This window comes from Procambarus clarkii, chromosome 12 (assembly GCF_040958095.1).
Source record: "Procambarus clarkii isolate CNS0578487 chromosome 12, FALCON_Pclarkii_2.0, whole genome shotgun sequence".
Classification (NCBI taxonomy): domain Eukaryota; kingdom Metazoa; phylum Arthropoda; class Malacostraca; order Decapoda; family Cambaridae; genus Procambarus; species Procambarus clarkii.
The window spans coordinates 12,911,344-12,937,044 of record NC_091161.1 but is presented as its reverse complement, the minus strand read 5'-3'; the positions used below and the strand labels follow the sequence as shown (position 1 = coordinate 12,937,044).

Sequence of the window (25,701 nt, the reverse complement as noted above, 5' to 3'; positions counted from 1 at the left end):
CAAATAAGCCACAGAGATATTAGAAAGAACTTTTTCAGTGTGAGAGTAGTTGACAAATGGAATGCATTAGGCAGTGATGTGGTGGAGGCTGACTCCATACACAGTTTCAAGTGTAGATATGATAGAGCCCAATAGGCTCAGGAACCTGTACACCAGTTGATTGACTGTTGAGAGGCGGGACCGAAGAGCCAAAGCTCAACCCCCGCAAGCACAACTAGGTGAGTACACACGTAAGAAGCAGCCCGTAGCAGCTAACTCCTATGTACTCCCAGGTACCTATTTACAGCTAGGTTAACAGGAGAATCAGGGTGAAAGAAACTCTGACCATTTGTTTCCGCCATGGCCAGGGATCGAACCCCGGACCTTAGGATTACGAGCCCAGAGTGCAGTCTGCTCAGCCACAGGCCCCTGTCTAAGCATGTGCTCTACCTCCCGGATTTGATCACGTGAGATAGGGGGCTGGGGATTGAACCCCGGACCTTAGGATAATGAGTCCAGAGCGCAGTCCGCTCAGCCACACGCCCCTGTCTAAGCATGTGCTGTACCTCCCGGATTTGATCACGTGAGATAGGGATATTAGATGGACTTAAAGCTAGTTTTTGAACTACACTCTGTAATCTTTCATGTAGATTAGCGTAGCAACACATTAAGCTGTGTATACCTAAGTTTTTTGATAGAAACAAAAATTATTTAAATTTTTCTATGGTTCAGTTAGCTTTTTCTTGTTTTACGGCAGTTTATGATTTTCAGTTTTACCCAAAAATATGAAAATATAACTTAAGCAAATTCACATAATTTAAAAGACGATAAATAATATTAGAAAAAAAGTTTTACTATAATAATAATAATAATTTTTATTTAGGTAAGGTACATACATAAAGAGATTTTACAAAGTTTGTTGGCTTTATAGATAGAGCTAGTACATACAATGCCTAAAGCCACTATTACGCAAAGCGTTTCGGGCAGGAACTACTAGAAAACTACTAGAACTACTAGAAAAAATATTAGAAATTAATATTAGTATATGAGAAAATATATAATATATATATATTAGAAATATATAATACATATATTAGAAATATATAATATTAAAAAAAACGAGTTTTATATAGAGGAAGGCTGAAGTTTGGTGTATAGAGAGGACCCCTCACATAAACACAGGCGGCCGTGGGCGACCACTGGTGTAGGTGAGTGACTTGCGGCTACATTTTTAACCCATTCTTTAAAGATTTCCTTATTAAAACGCGTCTAATTTAAGTTTTACGAATGTTGGAGACTCGATATCTTGATGAGGAGTCAAAAGTTCTTTGATGGTGGTGTACGAATTAAGGAAGTAGGATATATAAAAACAGAGCTTTAATATACCAATGTGCTTTAATATACTTACTATTTTAGAATGTACAAGAATGTATGTATATGTAGCTTGTTAATTTAATTGTGGAGGGAACCACATTCAAAGTGCAATTCCCTTTGTAGGGGGACAGGAAGCCTGCACTTAGGCTTGTGTTGAGATCTCCCTTAGGTTGAACTAGTGGCTTTTCCTAGGATGGGGATAATTCCCCATGGAACTGTCTATGCATCAAAGCTATAAATGCAAAGACATTATTTCAGTTCAAAATCCAGATCGAAAAATATCCTTAGGAACATTGGGGGGAATCTTTGACAAACTGCTGGCTTTATGTCCCCGTGGCAACTAGAGATGGTGGCTTTCAGGTAATAATGGCTTTGGAAAGAGTTTAGTGCAGAGCAACCAAAATTATCCCAGAATGAAGGTTGAGGGCCTCGCCGACCTTCACTCATGCTAGGGAAGGTTGAGGGTCTCAGGACTAACAGCACTACAACCATATATGACTTATATATATATGACAACCATATATGTGTTGATCTCAACAAGACACCCACAATACTGAACAAATTGGAAGCCGTTAATTGAGACCGCTTCTTTAACCCTCGTACAGCAGCTATATAAAAATGCTCATTGCTGCCTATGCGGCAAAAATATATATAAAATTTTCAAAAAATAATTGTTAATTATAGAATATTTTAATTTGTATGCAAAATGTAAGTTAAACGTGAAAATAAGTGGATATTTATCTTTTTACTGGAGGTGGAGGTGAGGGAAGCTCCCACCAAAAAAAATATTAAATTTTTAAAAAATATTTATAGTTGGTAATGAAGAGAGGTGGTAGGGGTTGGGGGGAGGTGGTGATGAAGGTGCTCTGAAATATTGTATGGTGGCAGCTATGTAGTCTGGCATCTGTCAACACACGATGCCGATTTTGTTGATACTGTACTGAGGTATGCGAGACACGACTCCTGTGTTCTCCTCGGATGTTTCTTTGATTATTTATCACTTGGTTTCTCTTTATTTACAAGAGTATGTGTGTTGAATAACTTGATAAATCACATATATAATTCACATAATTCATGATAATGTTTCAGTTGATGATTGGTTTATGTAGTATACTTCATTGCAACCATATAGACCAGTGAAAACCATAGAAACATGATATAGAATGGTAATTACCTAAGTGTAGTTACAGGATGAGAGCTACGCTCGTGGTGTCCTGTCTTCCCAGTACTCTTTGTCATATAACGCTTTGAAACGAGTGTTGGGCTCTGGGTGATGATGTATAAGGGTCCCAATAGTATAGTCGAGTTTGTTCTCGACTCGCAATCAAGAATTCCGGGTTCAAATCTTGGGAGGGACAGAAATGGTTGGGCACATTTCATATCACCTAATGCCTCTGTTCACCTAACAGTAATATAGGTACCTAGATGTTAGTCAGCCTGTTGTGGGGTTGCATCCTGGGGAGAATCAGTAATTCGACCTTAGGGGGAGGGGAACTTTGATAAAAGCCTAATATATATACTATATGCATAAACTGGCTACCTGTCCCCTAACACAATAAATTATTTAAATTATTATTCTATTTCCTAATTGGTACCATATGGGCAAAAGTATACATAGAGATAAAGGTGTAAGCCACCAATGTGCCACCCACAGATGCTGGCAGGCTGTAATGCACGATAATGCTTCAATTGATTGCTTTATAATGGAACCTCATTTCCTCAGTATACCTCATTGCAACCATATGGAGCTGTCTCACCCATATGAAATAATAAATAGAGGATGCCTGTAGCAGCCCGTAGCAGCTAACTCCCAGGTACCTATTTACTGCTAGGTTAACAGGAGAATCAGGGTGAAAGAAACTCTGCCCATTTGTTTCCGCCATCGCTGGGGATCGAACCCTGGACGTGTCTAGGGATTAAAGTGTCAAAGCTTCAAGCTCAGCAACACAGTGTTGGACAGACAACAATTTTTTTTTTTTTTATCCATAAGGTAATAAACCTGTTGAATCTGTGAAGCTGTGAATCCTATGAAGCTGTGAATGCTAGGACAATACTCCAGTTCAAAAGTGACTAGGAAATATCCTCAGGAATGGGGATTACCTCTTGACATGCTGCCATCATCCTGCCACTAGAGATGATGGTCTCGGGTAAATTTACCTCCCTCTGGTCGACGGTTTTCACGTATTTTGATATCCAGCCTCAGAACTGCAGGGTGGATCGCTGGCGTGGGGGTCTGGGGCTCCCCCTTCCCCCTCCCGGGGAGGTTATCTTGAGATGATTTCGGGGCTTTAGTGTCCCCGCGGCCCGGTCCTCGACCAGGCCTCCACCCCCAGGAAGCAGCCCGTGACAGCTGACTAACACCCAGGTACTTATTTTACTGCTAGGTAACAGGGGCATAGGGTCAAAGAAACTCTGCCCACTGTTTCTCGCCGGCGCCTGGGATCGAACCCAGGACCACAGGATCACAAGTCCAGCATTCTGTCCGCTCGGCCGACCGGCTCCCTTACTACTCCCTAGGAGTAGTAAGGGTAAGACAGGAAGGGGAGGCAAAGGTTTCTTAATTAAGATGGAAAAAATGGCTAAATAGATTAGAGAGCGAGTGTGAGGAGTGCCAGCTAAAGGAGAACTCGTGGCAGTGGTTCAAAGTGAAAAGTGCTCAAGAGGCAGATCCATATGCGCCTGCCTGTGCTGTTCGAGGGCAACAGGGCACATTTGCACTTGGCGACGATCTTGTGTGTTTGGGTCCTCATGGAGAGGCTTTCCAAGCAACTCTGTGAGAGTGCGGTGTCACTGGGTTTCGCTCTGGATGTTGAGGCTTTGAGGCCTGTGATTCCGGCCCCTGTCAGCCTTGCTCAAGATGCACACCGCTCTCCTTCGGGAGGTAGTAGCACCAATTTAATTGTCTTGTTTCTTGCTCTTTAATTTCTCACATAAAGTTGCAAAGGCAATCCTCTTCTTTTCCGCACAACCTTTCCTCGGTTACAGCAAGTAGTGATGACTTCACTTAAAAGAAAATAGCCAAGCAAGCATTCCAGGTCTTTCGTCCCCAGTTTTCAGCGGTTAAAGGGCTCTTCAGTTTCAGCTTCAGTAAAGGTTTTCCTGAGGCTGTCAGCCTCAGGAAAAGGGAGTTCGCAGAGGAAAGAAGCCATTTTAAGATGTAGATAAATGGACTCTCTATCAATCAGTTCACTCTTGTAACGCTGCCCCAAATTTGTTTTTGTCTAGTTTGAGTCGTTTGACTACAATAATAAACAGCATATGTATGATAAATTGTGCTAATCAAAATATATACAGTATATGGGATAAGATTATGTTTGGTAAGGAAATGCAAGTTTGTTATTTTTTACCAGTGTAAAATTGTTCATATACAGTAAGCCTAATGGGGAAGTTCAGGGTTAATTTGAATTTAAGGGATGAAAATAACCTTTTATGCGTGAAGATTGGAAATATTCTTAATAAAAATAAAGTATAGATTAAAGTTTCACAAACAGGAATTCTCTACAGAAGTACAGAGTACTGTACAGTACTCTGTACCACAATCTTTAGGAAAGAACGCGGTGGATAGATACACTTGCAGTGCAGAAGAAAGTGATCCAAAGCTAATTGTGTGCATCTTCAGACTTGATTTATTTTGATGTAAATGGAAAATGTTATTGATTGCTCTTCTTATTATTTTATTAATGCCAATATTTGAGCAAGAAACTGGAGAGGGGGAGGTGCAGACTGACGATAGCAACCCCACATAATAATCTCGGTGACAATTGACTCCTCTTTTGCTGAAGCGTGGCCTTTTTTTGTATATTTCAGGAGAGAAAAGTACTTAGCAGAATGTGGCCCAGCTCTCAGCCCTCAACAGCCAAAAAGCCAGTAATCCCAACACAAGTCTTGGCTCTGTAGGAACACTATGTGTGGGGCCAACTTCAGTAAAGGCAGCATGTAGCACAGTGACGAATATTTTCTAAAACTTTGTATTAGGAGAGATCAAGTTTTGCTTTAGTTAGAGCCGAGTTATTCCTTACCTTTCATTACAAAAAATGTATGAAAATATATCTACTGTGCCTTGCTTTTACAGTCCAGATATGTCGCTGTATGACGATATTGACACGGACAAAGCGTCGGGCGCTTCAGGATGGGCGTCGGGCATCAAACTTATGCATAATCAGCTTGCTTTTAAAAAGGCAACGATCACAACAGTATGTATAAAATTGTGCAGTGTCTCAAAATTGTGTATATTTATAAAATTGTATGTACTGTATGTACATACAATTGCGTATGTCGTATATACTCGAAATCATAAATAAACGTTTCCTGGGGATAGGGTTAAACTCTTGCACTGACTTCAGTTCAATTATTTAAACATTGCAGCTTTTGGAGCAAACTTTCATAAATGCATTTAAAACGCCAATCGACTTCTCTGGCTTAAATTTGTTTCGTTTGATTTATTTAAATTCTGATAATTTCTTTTGATTACATATCATTACATTTATAAGTTCGTGTTTCAAATGTGGATACAGTATGTTCAATTTGATCATGCCAGGGTTAACAGTTGTTAAGTGGACAACCATTAATTTTCACAATTTTAAATTCATAAATATTGTATGTACTGTGTTAGCCATGAATAACAACTTTAATCACATATTCTGGTATAAAATGTTTATTTCTATATATGTTACTGCATTTAATAGAATGATGTGTAGTAAAAATACAGTACTGTATATTACAGTACTTTTAAATGAATACAATTATATTAAATCACAGAAAAGATATATTTGAGATGCATATACACTATACTGTATATGCATTTCTGGTGGTTTACCACCACACACCCTCTCCCCTTGCCCTCAATGCACATGATGGTATGACGTCACTTGCAAGGGGTTTATAGAATGAAATAGTCAAGCTATTATGCAAGAATCTATAAAAACGTGTATTAATCAATTTTGACTGTATACATACCGTATTTCTGTTGAATTTGCAGATATATATATATATACTTATTTGTTTACTGTTTTTGCTTATATTTTATCTTACCCGAATAGCCAAAGCGAGACCAGACTCGACGTGGGACTGGCGCCAAATTACCACCAGTAATTGATCTAAAGTCAAGGCGCGAGGATGATGAAAATACTCCTCCATCATTTTTTCAGGGACAGAAGGTTGGTTATTCCTTAAACATACTGTGTAAGGTGTTTTTGTGTGGGAGAAATGGGGGTGATGGCAGGGGCTGCCCCAGATACATTTCTGGGGAAAGCTCCTACGGCTCCCCGGAGAATTTACGGGGAGGTTATCTTATCTTGAGGTTATCTTGAGATGATTTCGGGGCTTTTTAGTGTCCCCGCGGCCCGGTCCTCGACCAGGCCTCCACCCCCAGGAAGCAGCCCGTGACAGCTGACTAACACCCAGGTACCTATTTTACTGCTAGGTAACAGGGGCATAGGTTGAAAGAAACTCTGCCCATTGTTTCTCGCCGGGGCCTGGGATCGAACCCAGGACCACAGGATCACAAGTCCAGCGTGCTGTCCGCTTGGCCGACCGGCTCCCTTGAGCCTCCGGGGAGCCTCCGGGACTCGCCCAGAAAATGGTGTTTCATTACATTCAACGCAATTTTTTTTATGTAATTATTTCAGTGTCTGTGAATGGTTTTATACATGTTTAGTTTTTTTTTTGCAGTAATATTATCACTTTAGCACTCTGAGTGAGCAAGCCCCGCGCTATCCAGGGTGGGTCCGGGCATTCCGCGGGAGTGCATGGTAATTCTGAAACGTATACTCTTTTTCAACTTTGTCACCTCAATTATCGTCCTAGGTTTTTCAATTTGGTATCAATGTGTTTGCAATAGAATTCTCTACAGGAATATATGCATATAAACTCCAAAACCCCAGCTTACCACCCACAGCAAACAGAGAAAGTAAGAGCGAGTTAACAAGGAGCGTGCAAGAGCAATAAAATGTGTACACTTTTCACTTTGGTCACCTCAATTCTCGTCCTAGGTCTTTCATTTTGGTATCAATGTGTTCACAATAGAATTCTATACAAGAGTATGTGCATATAATGTCAAAAACCACAGCGCACTCCACCCGCCGACAATAGGAAAGTGGGCCAAGGTTACCAGAGAGCGCTGCGCCACCCCAAGGCGCCTCTCATTACATTAGAAAGCGCAGTAATACTGAAAAGTATATACTGTACTCTTTTTCAATTTTGTCATCTCGATTCTCGTCCTAGGTTTTTCAATTCGGTTTCAATGTGTTCACAATAGAATTCTCTACAGGACTAAATGCATATAAAGCCCAAAAGCCCGGCGAGAAAGTGAGAGCGTGTTACCCGGGAGCGCACAAGAGCTATAAAAATGTGTACACTCTCTTCACATTGGACATCTCAATTCTCGTCCTAAGTCTTTCATTTTGGTATCATTGTGTTCGCAATAGAATTCCATACAGGCGTATATACAAATATAAAGTCCAGAAGCCCGGCATACTGCCCACAGCAAACAGAAAGTGAAGGAGCGTCACTCCAGTCAGCGCTAATAAAATGGGTATACGCTTTTCAATTTTGTTACCTCAATTCTGGTATTAGGTCTTTAATTTTATATCAATGTATTTGTAATGAAATTCCCCTACAGGAGTATATGCATATAATGTCCAAAACCGCAGGCGTGCCCCTCCCGAAGCCGCCGCGAATTTGCCACCGCCAACGACGCAATACTGCATCGTTACCGGACGTTCATTTACTAAATGGACAACGCAATGCTGTGTCGTTACCGGGATAAAGTGTTATTCAATAATGTGTAATTTGTGGAATTTATATAGTTTAATGTGTGGAACATCGCTATTCTAACAAATATGGGGCTCGAGTATTGTGACACGTATATTATATTTTTAGATCAAGCAAACTGTGTTCTTAATGTTATTACACTATATACACATGTTATATACAGTATCACTGTCAACATTTATATGCACCATAACATACTAATAAGCATTTCTGGTGGGTATGGTGATGAAATCAAAACACAGCACGGAGCCACAAGCAGATGACGCTAGCAGTCACATGATGCAAGACAATGCCTCCAATATTCTACACATCTCACTATAACTAGCTACAAAACTGCTGCTGTTACCACATTCCTGTCACAAAATCCTGAATATGAATCCATTTCAACAGGGTTGAAGTGGGAGCCGGTCGGCCGAGCGGACAGCACGCTGGACTTGTGATCCTGTGGTTCCGGGTTCGATCCCAGGCGCCGGCGAGAAACAATGGGCAGAGTTTCTTTCACCCTATGCCCCTGTTACCTAGCAGTAAAATAGGTACCTGGGTGTTAGTCAGCTGTCACGGGCTGCTTTCCTGGGGGTGGAGGCCTGGTCGAGGACCGGGCCGCGGGGACACTAAAAAGCCCCGAAATCATCTCAAGATAACCTCAAGATTATATTGTGAAGGAACATGAGGATGTTTCATGATGCGTAGATGTAGGAAACAATGGCTGGGTGATGTGTCTTTGCCTCAGGCTGTGAATATCATAACTAACATTGTATTCACTGATATCTGAATGTTGTACATAGTCTTTATCACAGTCAGGATCATCTATGACACTATCAATGCAAAATAATTACAGTTACCTATTTTATTCATCATTACTAAGTGGTGCTGTGGCCCCCTAGCTGCACAACGGTGCTGTGAGCTGTTGCTGCATACGCCAGCCTTGGTCGCTCTCTCAACGAGTACAGAAGCTGACAATTTTTTTTCTAGATGGCGTCTGTTTACTGGAGTTGTGAGGCACAGGAAGTGAGCCCTGTGTAGCCGTGGGAGATTTGAATCGCTCCCAATACCTAAAAACACCATATGGTGCACACCCCCGATCGGGTGCCTTGAAGTCAATTTAAATTTAAAGTGCAATTTAAACTGCGCTCTGTGCAGTGCAGTGGTTAAGGCATTGAAGTAGCAGTCCCTGTGGCGCAGTGGTAAAGCATTTTCCCGGCGCTTCGCAAGTACTTTGGCTTAGGGTACGTATCCTGGCCAGGGAGGATTGACTGGGTGCCAATCCTTAACTGTAGCCTCTGTTCACCCAGCAGTGAATTGGTAACCTGGTTGTTAAACGATTATGACGGGTCATATTCCGGGGAAAAATAAGGACTAAGGAACTGCCCGAAATGCTATGCATATTAGTAGCTTTACCCACCAGTTGATTGACAGTTGAGAGGCGGGACCAAAGAGCCAGAGCTCAACCCCCGCAAGCACAATTAGGTGACAATTAGGTGAGTACAAGAATGTAAGAACACTTGTGTATATATAAATAATAGTAAAAAAGTCATCACTATAGGAACAATACTCGTCTTTAATATACAGTACACAGGCGCCAGGCGCCGACGAGAAACATTGGGCAGAGTTTCTTTCACCCTATGCCCCTGTTACCTAGCAGTAAAATAGGTACCTGGGTGTTAGTCAGCTGTCACGGGCTGCTTCCTGGGAGTGGAGGCCTGGTCGAAAACCGGGCCGCGGGGACACTAAAAGCCCCGAAATCATCTCAAGATAACCTCAAGATAACACATAAGAACCACATGTACACATTGGACCCCTTAACTAGCCATGAGCTTCATGTGCCCAAGATAGTGCCACTAGAAATGAAAAAAATAACCCGAAACGCACACATGAAGAGAAAGGAAAGTGACAATGTTTCGATTTGGTTAGGGTCTAGGACGTCCTGAAATGTTGTCGCTTTCCTTTTGTATGTGCCGATTGGGTTATTGGCTTTCGGCCGCAGTATTGTGACGTATTCTCTGCAGATGTGAATATGTTTGCCTGAGGATTGAGGTCTTGCAGAGTTATTGAGTATATATTAATAGATACAATTTGGTTATAATATCCATTTTGTAATTAATATCTAGGAAAATACTAAGTTTTTTTTTTAAGAAGATTAAAGTTATCCTGGGCATACATAAATCTGTGTATCTATGTATTTACGTATGTAGGTTAGCTTAGCATTTTAAAAGCACCGAATCACCTTCTGTGGTTGAGTGTTCAATAAACCCTTGAACTATATGTTTAACACTTCTCTAACCCTGTCCATGGAGGACAGAAGAAAATGTATATATGCTGGTTAGCATTGTAAATGTGTGGCCACGTCTGTATTAGAAAATAATAAAAAAAAAATGTAGTGTAAGATTGAGAAGCGGTAGTGCATCTTTTATGGGATCTTTGCTATATAGAATTTAATTTGCTTTAGTCTTTTCGCATATTTTTAATTGATACATAATAAAATGAAGCAGGTCGTAAGAATACAGTACTGTATTGTACTAGAAAAATAACAACATTTTAGCGATTGCGCTGTTCAGTCTGTCAAATTGGCTGACCTTGTTGTTTATAACAAAACTTAATTAGTTCAGTGGAAATGCAGTGGTATTACATGTACTGTTAACATTAATTGATGTACTGGTACAAACTATCACTTGTAAAATTTTGTAATCTGTGTACTATTATTTTAAATGTCTCTAGTACAATTTTTTTGTGTAATTGAAGCATATTTAAATTTGGTTAAGACACTGGATGTTTGTTTTCTTTTCTGTTTGCAAATATTTCCTCCTAACATAGTCATTGAATATCAGGAATTTGCAAGAACTACAGGAACCGCGCCATATGTTGGCTCCAGCGACCCCGAATGGAAATTTGTCAATGAATATGACCCAATATGGCCCAATGACTATGAGAAAGTCGTCAAAGGTAAAATACAATTAGTGTATTTTGTATTAGTGTATTTATGCAATTTTGTAGGTTGTTAATTTTCTCTAAATAGCTTATGCAGAAAGATATACGGTATTGCTTTATCTGCATTAATGGTTATATTAAGTTGGATATTACTGCAGACATTAGTATATCTCTTAAAAAAAAACTGATATATCCGTACTATATATATGTTTCTAGAAATGAGAGAGAAGAGAGACCGAGAAGAGGAAGAAACAAGAATAAAGGAGAGAGAAGAGAGAGAGAGGAAGAGAAGGGACAGGTAAGATCGGCTGCTCGGTAATAACGGCAGCAATGTTAACGGTAATAACAGTTTGCCAGCTTAAAATGCTGACGATACTGGGTCAGTGTGACCTATGGTTGTGATCTTGGCCTTTCTGCCCATTGGTGCGTTGTAAGTTTCAATTGATCCGTCTGACTTGACATCTAAACTGTGCAGCTGTTTAGGGGTCAAGTCTAAACTGTGCAGCTGTTTAGGGGTCAAGTCTAAACTGGGCAGCTGTTTAGGGGTCAAGTCTAAACTGTGCAGCTGTTTAGGGGTCAAGTCTAAACTGTACAGCTGTTTAGGGGTCAAGTCTAAACTGTGCAGCTGTTTAGGGGTCAAGTCTAAACTGGGCAGCTGTTTAGGGGTCAAGTCTAAACTGTGCAGCTGTTTAGGGGTCAAGTCTAAACTGTACAGCTGTTTAGGGGTCAAGTCTAAACTGTGCAGCTGTTTAGGGGTCAAGTCTAAACTGTGCAGCTGTTTAGGGGTCAAGTCTAAACTGTGCAGCTGTTTAGGGGTCAAGTCTAAACTGTGCAGCTGTTTAGGGGTCAAGTCTAAACTGTGCAGCTGTTTAGGGGTCAAGTCTAAACTGTGCAGCTGTTTCGGGGTCAAGTCTAAACTGTGCAGCTGTTTAGGGGTCAAGTCTAAACTGTGCAGCTGTTTAGGGGTCAAGTCTAAACTGTGCAGCTGTTTAGGGGTCAAGTCTAAACTGTGCAGCTGTTTCGGGGTCAAGTCTAAACTGTGCAGCTGTTTAGGGTCAAGTCTAAACTGTGCAGCTGTTTAGGGGGGGTTAGGATGCTACTTTGTTTGTGCATCAAGGTGTGCCTGATAAGTAGGCGACAAATCAAATGGTAAAAGAAAACTATTGCAATTGGAGCAGTGTAAGGGTTAGTGCATAGACATACTCTTGGCAACAGTATTGTTTGGCTAAATGTGATCAGAGACTTAAGTACAAAATCATACATTTTACACATACGTTTTATATTTATAATTATTTTTCACATGGATTTCTTAACACTTTCGCGCTTTCCGCAAAGGTCACTCAGCCAACCGAATGTGCGCGCAGCGTTTTTATCGCTTAAGCGTAAAAACAAAAATGTGTATACTCTTTTTACTCTTCTGACCTTAGTTCTCATGCTACGTATTTCATTTTGGTACCAACGTGTTCGCAATAAAATTCTCTAGAAGAATATCAGTAAAAAAAGTCACGAAACGTATAGGGATACCAGCACCAAATAAATAACTACGAAGATGACTCGCCGTGAGCGCCCATCAGCAACAAAATGTTTTTACTCTTGGGATTGTAATCACCTCCACACTTATTCTACAGCGTTAATTTTGGTATCAATGGACTCGCAATGAAATTCCCAACACGGTGATATGAATATAAGCGTAGAATAATGATGCGGCCCGCCCGCAAGAGTGTGGGAAGTTGTGAAATTGTTACCCGGTATCGGTGACGGGACGACGCACGGCGCTTTGAAAGTTTATACTTATTTCACTCTCATGACATTAATTTTCTATGTACGTCATTCATTTTTGTGTCAATGTGTTCGCAATAGAATGTTCTATGTGCCCATAGGTAAAAAATATCAACAAAGCGTAAGTTAGAATAGCGCCAAATATAAAACAACGCTGGAACATATCAGTGAGCGTCAAACACACACGAAATGTTTTTACTTTTGTTATGTTTGTCAAGTTTATACTTGTTGCACACAGTTATTTTTGGTTGTATATTGATCGGAATAAAATTCCCTAAACAGACATATGCATATAATACATGATATGGGGGAAGCATTACCAGTATAAACGGCTAAAGTCACCCACCTGCAACCCGTTTGGGACAAAATACCATTTGATCGAAGTTATCCACACCTTTCATGAACTTATTGTACCATGCAGCCTAGTGGTGAGAAAGAGAGCCTCATAGCGCGCAGTTTGAAACAAACCCAAAGTAAATCGGATAGAAATTGAATTTTATACAAATATTTTAAAAGAGGACTCAACTTTATGTCCACTATGCGTTAGCGTTAGACGAAACGGGACGCGCCGGCGCGTCCAGATAGCGCGAAAGTGTTAATCTGAAACTTATTCTGTCAGTTTCGTACAGTCATTCCTTAACTCCTAATATTTTATAGATTTTTTCCAGGAGATACATTTGATCTGAGGTGGGTGCTGCATGTATTGAGTATTGTATCTGTTTTTTTTTTTTTTTTTTTTTTTTTTAGATATATACAAGAGTTGTTACATTCTTGTAGAGCCACTAGTACGCGTAGCGTTTCGGGCAAGTCCTTAATCCTATGGTCCCTGGAATACGATCCCCTGCCGCGAAGAATCGTTTTTTCATCCAAGTACACATTTTACTGTTGCGTTAAACAGAGGCTACAGTTAAGGAATTGCGCCCAGTAAATCCTCCCCGGCCAGGATACGAACCCATGACATAGCGCTCGCGGAACGCCAGGCGAGTGTCTTACCACTACACCACGGAGACTGTTTGTTCTACAAAGTACGATGGGCTGCGACAGTGCAGAAAAACATTAAGCAGAGAAGGAAATTATCAGGAGGAAATGCCAAGCCATTTCCACTATATAGCACTGGGAAGGGATCAGGATAATGATTTGGGATGGTTATCTTGAGGTTGTCTTGAGATGATTTCGGGGCTTTTAGTGTCCCCGCGGCCCGGTCCTCGACCAGGCCTCCACCCCCAGGAAGCAGCCCGTGACAGCTGACTAACACCCAGGTACCTATTTTACTGCTAGGTAACAGGGGCTTAGGGTGAAAGAAACTCTGCCCATTGTTTCTCGCCGGCGCCTGGGATCGAACCCGGGACCACAGGATCACAAGTCCAGTGTGCTGTCCGCTCGGCCGACCGGCTCCCCTGGGACGGTGGGAGGAAATGGTGCCCAACTACTTGGGCGGTCGGGGGTTGAGCGCCGACCTGCATGAAGCGAGACCATCACTCTACCGTCCAGCCAGCTAGAGAGTAGACTTTATTGATGATGTTTTGGTAGTTAGGGGTTTTATCAGGTCACCTTATTTCTTTATAAGCAGCTCACCATGCACATCTCTTAGTTATGCTACAAGTTCTTATTGGCACAATATCATTTTCAGTAAAGTTTAGTACATGTCTACCAAGTACAAGTAGAGTTGGTACACAAGTCTATTTGGTAGACTTGTGTACCAAGTAGAGAAGTTACTTGTCTATATCTACTTGTCAACCTACCAAGTAGGTAGACATGTATTCACAATATTGTGAATATTCGCAATATTGTTTATATATTGCAAGATACGCTTGGAATAGGGGGCTGCGGATACCTCTCTTGCTGGACTGTGATCAAAATGTCTCGTTGTTATTGTTATAACTCACAACATTTTTATGATTTAGAGGAAGTAGCGAAGAGGCAACAGGCTTTGCACGTCTAAGAGAGCCCGAAGAGGAGGAGGAGGAGGAGGAAGAAGAGCGACCACGAAGAGGTAAGTAACCAACCAAAATGGGTTGCCTTGAGGTGCTTCTGAGGTGGTGAAATAATTTCAAGAATAAGAAGGGAATGTTTGGCATATATATAACTGAAACATTATCAATATCTGGAATGGCTTACAATTAAACAAATCCACAAAGGGCCGTGACGTGGATTCGAACCTGCGTCCGGGAGCATCCCAGACACCGCCTTAATCGACTGAGCTACGACGGGGTTAAAAGGGTCGAAACCGAAGTTCTACTGAACTTACTGCATCCCGTAGCCTCTCCGAGGCGCAAACCAGGATTTTACACAACCCCCCCTCCCCCCTGCACTCAGTTGATTAAGGCAGTGTCTGGGATGCTCCCGGACGCAGGTTCGAATCCTCGTCACGGCCCTTGTGGATTTGTTCATTTGATGCATCACGTTAGTGTGATCTCTGTGTGTAAGGCTTACAATTAAATTAAAATGTTTTAACTTCATATATTTCATTGTGGTGGCATTTACATGTGTACATTGGTATAGATGTGTACATGTACAAATATAGAGTATAGATTTATATATATAAATAACTATGCATTTTTATTGAGCAGGTGCCGGTGCAGCCATTGCACCACCTCCGTCACTAGGCGCAGACGATGGATCTTCCCCTGTTGGTGGCTCGAGTAAAGGAGCCAACTTTAGTGGTTTGGGTAGCACCATTGCTGCAAAAATTATGGCAAAATATGGGTTTAAGGTACAGTACATTAATATTGTTGTAAAAAGTATGTATGTGGGTATGCAAGCTGATTTGTTATATAGTTTACACATATAAACCATATGCAACAGGGAGCCGGGAGCATATGGGAGCCAGTCGGCCGAGCGGACAGCACGCTGGACTTGTGATCCTGTGGTCCTGGGTTCGATCCCAGGCGCCGGCGAGAAACAATGGGTAGAGTTTCTTTCACCCTATGCCCCTGTTACCTAGCAGTAAAATAGGTACCTGGGAGTTAGTCAGCTGTCACGGGCTGCTTCCTGGGGGTGGAGGCCTGGTCGAGGACCGGGCCGCGGGGACACTAAAAAGCCTCAAAATCATCTCAAGATAACCTCAAGATAACACTATCTGAGGCCTAATATAGTACATATATGTGCTATAATAGGCCTAGGAATATTTAAGTTTGGGTTTTAGCTTTATTTTTTTTTTCCAGACTCTAATGATGAATATGTGTAGTAGCAAATTCTGCTGTCCATTACAAGAATATGTGTACAATGGTGCACAGAGTTGCAATATAAACTGTTAACAGGAGGCTGGGTTGTACAAAAGGATTACCAAACTAGATGCAAGCTCGGTCATTAGTTGAGGCAACCTAGGAGAGCATATAACACCATAGGTAAACAACAGGAATGTTTCGGGACCTACCTTCATTAAGTGAATGACACTTGGTACAAGAGGAATTGACAGGAGTAGATATGGGTAAACTGTTTAATACTGGTGGTACGCAAACAAGGGGACACAGGTGGAAACCGAGTACCCAAATGAGCCACAGGGACGTTAGGGCAACTTTTTCCGTGTCAGAGTTGTTAACAGATGCAATGCACTAGGAAGTGATGTGGTGGAGGCTGACTCCATACACAGTTTCAAATGTAGATATGATAGAGCCCAGTAGGCTCAGGAACCTGTACACCAGTTGATTGACAGTTGAGAAGCAGGACCAAAGAGCCAGCTCTCAACCCCCGCAAGGGCAACTAGTTGAGTACAACTAAGTGAGTACGTGATGACAGTCTTTGGTAGTGGCCAGGTTGCCAGCTATCAATAAACAGATAGATCCATGACATTGTTTTTGACAAGTATAGCTTGGAGTCTGTGAGTATAGATAAATGAGCCTACTGGAGGTCAGTCTGGGTTGGATTGATAAAAATAATGAGTATACCGTGTCTTTCTTCACTTGTAATCCAGTAGAAGAATTTATTAAGCTTTCCACTGTACTGGGAGAGGAATGTTGTCTTGGCCTGACTACTGTTTAATAATAATAATTAATTATTAATTTATTTAATGTACCAGTAAATCTGTTTGTTTGAACATGTATCAGTAAAAGCAGGAAATTGCTTAAGGAGGCAATCAAGTGGGCTAGCTCAGAAAATGTGTTTACACGAATATTGTGGGTTGCATCCTCGTAAATGGCTAGCTGTTGGTTAGCAGGAACCATACAAGCCTAAGGGCCTCTTCTCCCCGACAAAAGAAAACCGAAATAGCGGTTAAATCAAAGTATATACAGTAATACGATTGAACAATTATGTGTAGGCAATCATAACTTAAATTCAAATTTTGTCGTCGTTAAAATGTATATGCTACGTTGCTCATCTTGCTAGAATATTATATGGGGATGTGAAGCTAATTTATTTCTCCATTATTGGTGCTTAGGAAGGTCAAGGCCTTGGTAAAAGTGAGCAAGGCATTGTTCGTGCTCTGGAGGTGGAAAAGACAAGTAAGCGAGGGGGTCGAATTGTATTGGAGCGTGAGGACTCTCCGGGACCACCAGCCATGCCGCCCCCTGTTGCCCCACCTCCCACACGCACACCACAGTCGGAAAAGCCCGAGGCAAAGATGGCACACATTCTACGAAATCCATCTAAAGTGGCGCTTCTCAGGGTAAGTTAATTAGCAAACCTATTTTTTTCTCCTTCAGTAGTAAATACACATTTTACTAAACTGTGATGACAGTGTGAATCTCTGTTGTGTTCAAGAGTTTGGCCCTGAGAGGCCAGGCTACTATTTACGAGAGAGGCTCACCCTGAGTAGTGCAAGAGTCTTTTGACACCTGTGATGCCTGTGGTTGGAGGCATTTGGGATGTTTTTGTTGTGGGTTGCACTTAAGAGTTCATGTGCTTGTTCATTCAGCACACCACTGGTGCCTTATGTAGCCAAGTTTATCTTGTATCTTGAGATGATTTCGGGGCTTTAGTGTCCCCGCGGCCCGGTCCTCGACCAGGCCTCCACCCCCAGGAAGCAGCCTGTGACAGCTGACTAACTCCCAGGTACCTATTTACTGCTAGGTAACAGGGGCATAGAGTGAAAGAAACTCTGCCCATCGTTTCTCGCTGGCGCCTGGGATCGAACCCGGGACCACAGAATCACAAGTCCAGTGTGTTGTCCGCTCGGTCGACCAGCTTCCCATAGGGCCACATTTAGCCACATTTGGTGTCGGTTCTTTCAACGAGCGTCCTTAGTGCCCCGGGTGGGGGGGGGGCTGCTTGGTTACGCTCCTTCAGGTCCTGGTAACTTCCCTGTGAATCTACAGCATGGTACATACTGGATTGACCTGTCAAGCCCACACTCGCTACTTGTGAGTTAGAGGGTTGTACGGAGGTTTTGCTACAAACCGATGATCGGTTCTACCGTCTCCTGCTGCCTGTTGAGTGAGTGTTACGCTCTACTCCATGGCTTGCAATGTTGGGGTTCACAGGTTCAGTATTTTTTTCCAAACACCATTTCATAAGTTATTTTGTATACCTCCAGTTCACATTCTATCCTGAGCCATCTTGGTATCTGGATAGAATTTTTGTTTTTCTTTCATCTCCTCAGTTCAGGATAATTATTTCAAGGTTTTGTCTTTGCTTTCTGTTGTTGTGTTGGGAAGCTTCATTCTCTCCTTTGGAAGCAGGGGCTTTGTTCCTTCGATGCAGGTAGATGGTTCCTTCATCTGCCGCTTTCTCCTCCTTTTTTTGGCAAAGAATCAGGTGGTTGACTTCTAGTTGGGACCTTTGGTTATTGGTGAATTGTTCATTCGACCGAGGGTGTATCATTTGCTTTGTCACGTTTTGGCTATTCATTGCTATCTGTATGCCAGCCTGACTGTTTCAGGGATGTTATTTGTAGATCCTTACTCCTTGAACCCCCTGTTCCAAAGCTCATTTTTCTCAAGTTGTCCATAGTGTCGTTAAATCTATCCAGCCTGAGGTCTATCCTCTTGCACATCATGTTTCAAAGTCTCTAGTTCTCACCGTGGTATTCTTATATAATTTGGACTGATATCAGAGCTTAGGGGTTTTGAAGGTCTAACAGGGTTTTGTGGTTTGTATATATTGTGGCTTGTAATGCCGGTGCTCATATAATGTGTGTGGAGCAATCTGATTGCAGTTAACTACAGGGAGCTATCAATGCCCATAGAAAGAGTTGTTTCAATACATTCAATGTTGATTTTAATCTCCAATGTAGATGATGAGTCACAATAACGTGGCTGAAAAATGTTGACCAAACCACACACTAGAAATTGAAGGGATGACGACGTTTTGGTTCGTCCTGGACCATTCTCAAGTCGACTATCGACTTGAGAATGGTCCAGGACGGACCAAAACGTCGTCGTCTCTTCAACTTCTAGTGTGTGGTTTGGTCAACTTTAATCTTTTAATTTGTTTCTTCTATATTTCTCTATATACAGTAAAGTGACTCGGATTATGTTAAATTATTATATTACAGAATATGGTGGGTCCAGGGGAGGTGGATGACGAATTAGAGCCAGAAGTGCGTGAGGAATGCAATGGGAAATATGGGGCTGTAGTTCAAGTGGTGATCTTTGAAATTCCGAGGGCTGTTCCTGAAGAAGCCGTTCGCATCTTTGTAGAATTTCAGAGAGTTGAATCGGCCATTAAGGGTAAGTAAAGAGGTCCTGTTGTGTTATAATTAATTAAAATGGTGAAGTGAAAAAATCATATAACATTTTGTCTGAAACTTGTGGTAATTACTAAAAGCATTAAGGTGAGTGAAGCTAATACTGTACAACGACTCAATCGACTTGAGAATGGTCCAGGACGGACCGAAACATCGTCGTCCCTGCAACTTCTAGTGTGTGGTCTGGTCAACATACTTCAGCCACGGTATTGTGACTCATCGCCTGCATAAGCTAATAGTATATATATATATATATATATATATATATATATATATATATATATATATATATATATATATATATATATATATATATATATATATATATATATTTTTATATATATATACACTTACTTACTTACTTACTTACTGTCTCCACTCGATCATCCGGACTATATGGGAAGGACCCCCAGCCGGATTATCACATTTTTCGGATAATGGTACTTTTTCACCTACGAGTCCAAAAGTGACCATTTCCAACTATTTTTATACTACAAACAACATAATTTGAATTGCCTTGCCACATACAATTATTAAATATTCAACTAGAAACCTCAACTTACCTTGTTGGTGTTCGTCTTCTTGATTGATGCCACACATCTTGAAGTTAAAAATTCTTAAACAATTTACGTAACCTATACTAACACAACACTAAAATTAACACTTAAAATTACTGTACAGTAATGGCGCGTCACTTGTTGAAAGCGCTTGGCTTGCCTGTGGCGCGTCACTTGTTGAAAGCGCTTGGCTTGCCTGTGGCGCGTCACTTGTTGAAAGCGCTTGGCTTGCCTGTGGCGCGTCACTTGTTGAAAGCGCTTGGCTTGCCTGTGGCGCGTCACTTGTTGAAAGCGCTTGGCTTGCCTGTGGCGCGTCACTTGTTGAAAGCGCTTGGCTTGCCTGTAATGCCTCACTTGTTGAAGGAGCTTGGCTTGCCTGTGGCGCCTCACTTGTTGAAGGCGCTTGGCTGCCTGTGACGCCTCACTGGTTGAACAACACGTAACTTGTCTTTAATTGCTAGGACAATCTTCTTCCTCTTAACACTTCCAGAACGATTGATGCTGCTACCAGACATATTCTTGGCCAAAAATGTTCAAAATTACTATGAAAATTAAGAAAGTTATTTAAAAAAATATTTCACTAATGGCGCAACACTGTGAGGCCGCACTGGTTGAGGTGTATAACAGTGACTTGTCTTTAATTGTTAGGACAACTTTCTTCCTCTTAACACCTCCAGAACGATTGATGCTGCTACCAGACATAGTCTTGGCCAAAAATGTTCAAAGTTACTATGAAAATAAAAAAGTTATTTAAAAAAATATTTCACTAATGGCGCAGCACTGTGTATAACACGAGGGACGGACGCACATGGGTTGACCAGTGTTGGATGGGTCCACTTGGGGTGGGGCAGCGATAGCACGTTAAGTAGGCCGCCAGGAGGAAAAAAATTCACAATATTTTTTAAGGAAACTTCAGCCTGTGCACAATGCTTTTAGGAAACTTATTTATTTGTTATTACATAATTACTAGTACTTATTTCATTTGTTTTTGGCTATGATTAATTGTTCTAAAATTAATGGTAATTCCTGTACCCAGGTGGTCCCTCCTGACGCACCCCTCCCACCCTCCCACCCTCCCAACACCACCCACCCCACCCCCCTCCTCCACCATGCGTCTAGAGCCACAGACGGGATTAATACGGTATGGCCGTATTTTCATCCGGCCAAACTAGCTTTTATCCGGTTCCTGTGGCCATTTTGGCCGGATATTGTGATAACTTTATCCGAAAACGATTTTGGCCGTATAAGGGCGTTTTCCGGATGTTTGAATCCCGGATAATCGTGGGGTTACAGTAATAAATCTCTTGCTGGACTCTGGAGTATTGTATTGTTTAAGCCAGTTACTCAAATTACTTTAGCAACACTGAAAATTTATGATACACTACAAATGGAATTTTTCATAGCTAAATTTTTTGTTTTTTGTTTTGTCTTTTCAGCTGTAATTGACTTGAACGGGAGATTCTTTGGTGGACGCCAAGTGAAAGCTGGGTTCTATGACCATGAAGATTTCAAGGCATTCAAACTCAATGAAGCTTGTGATTAACTCTCGAACTTGGAAGAGTCGGGATACTCATAAAAGTTCTCTAGGATTATTTTCCAATTCATTTATAAAAAGACATAAAGTTAAAGAAAAAAAATGGGATAAAGATAGTTTTTGCAATTGTTTGACAAATAGATTACATGCTATGCTTAAATTTGATAATTATATCTGTTTCGTCGATTGTGAAGTGTTTTGCCTTGCAAATAAAGCTACAATATTTTTAATATATAATTTTTATCCAGTTTGGAGTTTTGTATCCATTTATGGAGTAGGTTGATGGTTAAAGTTCAGTATGATGTAGAATTTAATTTTGTGTGACGGTTTGGTGTTGTTTGTGTGGGAGGTTTCTTACTGAAGTGGTCGTGTGAGACATAGTGAATGAATTTTGTTCATTCTTGTGGTGTTTGTGTGTTACTGAGGAAGTCTTGGTTGTAGGGTTGATGTAAAGTCATGACTTGGTTACTGACTTTAATACTTAATATGATTACATGACTAGTTGCTACCAAGCTTGGCGGGCGTCCTGTACGCTCTATTGTTTACCTTCTCTCTCTCTCTGGCGTCTCAGCCGCCGCACATAGAAAATGGATGGTACCATTTTCTGTGAACATGACAATTCTCTATGCCTTTCTACCTCATAATAGGCGGGAATATTGTATTTATGACTGTGGTTTTAGTCACTGCTTGTGAGTGATGATTAAGTTTAGATAATGAGTGACGGTGGTTGCTGCGACCGCGAGTGACGGTGGTTGCTGCGACCGCGAGTGACGGTGGTTGCTGCGACCGCGAGTGACGGTGGTTGCTGCGACCGCGAGTGACGGTGGTTGCTGCGACCGCGAGTGACGGTGGTTGCTGCGACCGCGAGTGACGGTGGTTGCTGCGACCGCGAGTGACGGTAATTGCTGCGACCGCGAGTGACGGTGGTTGCTGCGACCGCGAGTGACGGTGGTTGCTGCGACCGCGAGTGACGGTGGTTGCTGCGACCGCGAGTGACGGTGGTTGCTGCGACCGCGAGTGACGGTGGTTGCTGCGACCGCGAGTGACGGTGGTTGCTGCGACCTCGAGTTACGGTGGCTGCTGCTGCAATTACACACACACACACACACACACACACACACACACACACACACACACACACACACACACACACACACTCTCTCACTCTCTGTATGTATGTATGGTAATACATGCTGGAGTAAAATGTGTGATATAAATGAGGAGAAATTGGTGTGATGCCATGATCAGCCTATTGACAGTATTAATTGTTCATGTATTACAAGTTATCACAGTGTTGTCTATGAATGCTCGTATAAGTCTTGAGAAATGCAACGGAAGGTTTGGGGGTGTGTAGACAAATGTAATATTTTTGTAATAGATGAATAATCGATCTGGCAGCTAACTCGATATTATTGATCGATCTAGATCGTGTGTACGGTCTGTGTTTTATATGCACTCACTCGAAATTTGTTTGTAAAATGCATAATAATGGTGTTATTTGTACATTAGGCTGTGTAAGTTAAAGCTTAAAACACCTCTGAATGGACGCACATTTATAATTGACCTGAATGTGTATCTGTTGTACATTAGCTTATACATTGACATAGACCAGGAAGGATATCAGGAATATGATCAGACATTTATGGTACTGGTTATCTTGAGATGATTTCGGGGCTTTAGTGTCCCTGCGGCCCGGTCCTCGACCCAGCCTCCACCCCCCACCCCCCCCAGGAAGCAGCCCGTGACAGCTGAATAACACCCAGGTACCTATTTTACTGCTAGGTAACAGGGGGCATAGGGTGAAAGAAACTCTGCCCATTGTTTCTCGCCGGCGCCTGGGATCGAACCCGGGACCACAGGATCACAAGTCCAGTGTGCTGTCCGCTCGGCCGACCGGCTCCCTACATTGTTATGACGGAGGGAAAGTATGTATATATGTTCATTTAATGATTCTTTGCTTGTTTAGAGAAAGCTGTTAAAATGTGTGTTTATACATTTATACATTTAGGGGGCCTCGCAGCCTGGTGGATAGCGCGCAGGACTCGTAATTCTGTGGCGCGGGTTCGATTCCCGCACGAGGCGGAAACAAATGGGCAAAGTTTCTTTCACCCTGAATGCCCCTGTTACCTAGCAGTAAATAGGTACCTGGGAGTTAGTCAGCTGTCACGGGCTGCTTCCTGGGGGTGGAGGCCTGGTCGAGGACCGGGCCGCGGGGACACTAAAGGCCCGAAATCATCTCAAGATAACCTCAAGAAGATATATTGTTGTGGAAGACTGCAACTTGGAAGTCCTGAACTTTTGTATGATACACTATAATGTGACAAATGTCGGTACGTGTCATTGTGGCAGCCATAGTTATTCCCTATAGTAACAGCTCATGGGTTTTGTCATGGCTTTTTTTCTCGTTCTTGCTGCCCATTCTTTTCCCCCATTTTCCCTGGGAGCCGGTCGGCCGAGCGGACAGCACGCTGGACTTGTGATCCTGTGGTCCCGGGTTCGATCCCAGGCGCCGGCAAGAAACAATGGGCAGAGTTTCTTTCACCCTATGCCCCTGTTACCTAGCAGTAAAATAGGTACCTGGGTGTTAGTCAGCTATCACGGGCTGCTTCCTGGGGGTGGAGGCCTGGTCGAGGACCGGGCCGCGGGGACACTAAAAAGTCCCAAAATCATCTCAAGATAACCTCAAGATAACCCTTTCCTTTACTTCCTTTCATTCCTTCACCCACATGTTTCATCCTGGCCATTCCCCGGGCCCCCTTCTCGTGGCTTCCCTTACCCTTTTCATGCCCCTTTCTTGCCTTCTTGTCATCCTCCCTTTTGCTCACAATGTGCTGCAAAGGACCCCCCCTCAAGTTCTCCTGGCCCTTCCCTCCTTTCTTTTTTTATTTTAGGTCCTAAGCTCCTGCCTTCACAAGTCCTTCTCAGGTTCTCCCAACTTCTCTTCAGGGCCTCCCAAGTTCTCCTCAGGACCTCCACAGGAGTTCCCTGGCATCCTCTAGTGTTCCATTGGTCCTCACAAGTAAGTAATGATGAAAGAAGGTGTCATGTTAGGAAGATTACATAGCATTGCCTAAGTTGCAAGGTATTCAAGAGGTGCTAAATATCATTCCATTAGGTGCCAGTTCGAGAACAGTAGGACATATGGCGAACGATACCAAATATAAAGGAATCGCCAAGGATGCTAATGAGAGAGAACCGACCTCTACCCCCCAAACACACACCGAAACTACGACGTTGGTACAACGTTCGAACAAGTTTTAATACCTCCTAACCAGTTATAACAACCAATATAGCAAGTTGTAACAACGTTCTAATACGTCATAAACACGTTAAGCCAAGATGTAACACCTTTATTACAAGTTGTAACAAGCGGGAAATAGAGACAGTTTCGGTTTGTGTTTCCAGGGTAGGGACAGTAGGGAAAACAAGACACTAACAATTTTGAAGATCATGGTAATCAACCAGGTGAAAGACTTGGCAGGATAAGACAGAATAATTGGGAGCAGGATCCTGTTCCCGTAAGTGACCATACGTCGGGCAGGAGTGATTGAAACGCAACCTATCCAGAGGCGTTTCCCAGTTTCTATTTTGGTGGCAGGAAGATGAGAAAGGGGATACTTTAAGAAACCCCAGTTACTGTAACACGGGTCCCATGACCCCTGCTAACAGGTGCAAATTGCGGCATGAGTGACCGGGCAGAAACCTGAATACGGGACCCTCACCTTTCTGTAAAATGTTATAAATAAGCTTCAGGGGTTAATAGAAATGATCTCGACGCACAATTCTTCACTACACACAGAGATCACACTAACGTGATGCATCAAATGAACAACTCCACAAGATCAGTCGATTAAGGCAGTGTCTGGGATGCTCCGGGACGCAGGTTCGAATCCTCGTCACTGCCCTTTTGGATTTGTTTACTATTCTTCACCATCCAGTAGTCTTGGCACTCCTCAAGTGTCAACTGAGTGTGTGTGCCTCTGTAGCAGCACCAGTTAACCTCATCTGGACCACTCCTCAAGTGTCAACTGAGTGTGTGTGCCTCTGTAGCAGCACCAGTTAACCTCATCTGGACCACTCCTCAAGTGTCAACTGAGTGTGTGTGCCTCTGTAGCAGCACCAGTTAACCTCATCTGGACCACTCCTCAAGTGTCAAC

The 25,701-nt window shown here is 42.3% G+C and overlaps 1 protein-coding gene across 7 annotated transcripts; it reads left to right on the top strand.

Annotated features, from left to right (window-relative positions):
- The first annotated feature begins 1,118 nt into the window (after positions 1–1,118).
- Spf45 (splicing factor 45) lies at positions 1,119–21,769 on the top strand. Of its 7 annotated transcripts, none has more exons than XM_045766332.2 (11): positions 1,119–1,187; positions 5,161–5,216; positions 5,426–5,546; positions 6,393–6,509; positions 10,950–11,064; positions 11,266–11,347; positions 14,733–14,821; positions 15,399–15,541; positions 17,207–17,434; positions 19,262–19,436; positions 21,447–21,769. In XM_045766332.2, the coding sequence occupies exons 2-11, from the start codon at positions 5,182–5,184 to the stop codon at positions 21,551–21,553; spliced, it is 1,212 nt and encodes a 403-aa protein (XP_045622288.1). In that variant the 5' UTR covers positions 1,119–1,187; positions 5,161–5,181; the 3' UTR covers positions 21,554–21,769. The 7 variants fall into 7 exon arrangements, with proteins under 7 accessions (XP_045622288.1, XP_045622289.1, XP_045622290.1 ...); XM_045766334.2 differs by having other exon boundaries at positions 1,130–1,187; positions 5,161–5,220; XM_069323280.1 differs by having other exon boundaries at positions 1,148–1,187; positions 5,161–5,285.
- Positions 21,770–25,701: the final 3,932 nt, after the last annotated feature.

Bases quoted from the DNA above. Each gene is read 5' to 3' on its own strand.
- Spf45 (XM_045766331.2), top strand. From the start codon at position 5,388: ATGTATGAAAATATATCTACTGTGCCTTGCTTTTACAGTCCAGATATG. The intron at 5,547-6,392 runs GTATGTATAAAA...TTACCCGAATAG, and splicing joins AAAAGGCAACGATCACAACA to CCAAAGCGAGACCAGACTCG. The intron at 11,348-14,732 runs GTAAGATCGGCT...TTTATGATTTAG, and splicing joins GAGAGGAAGAGAAGGGACAG to AGGAAGTAGCGAAGAGGCAA.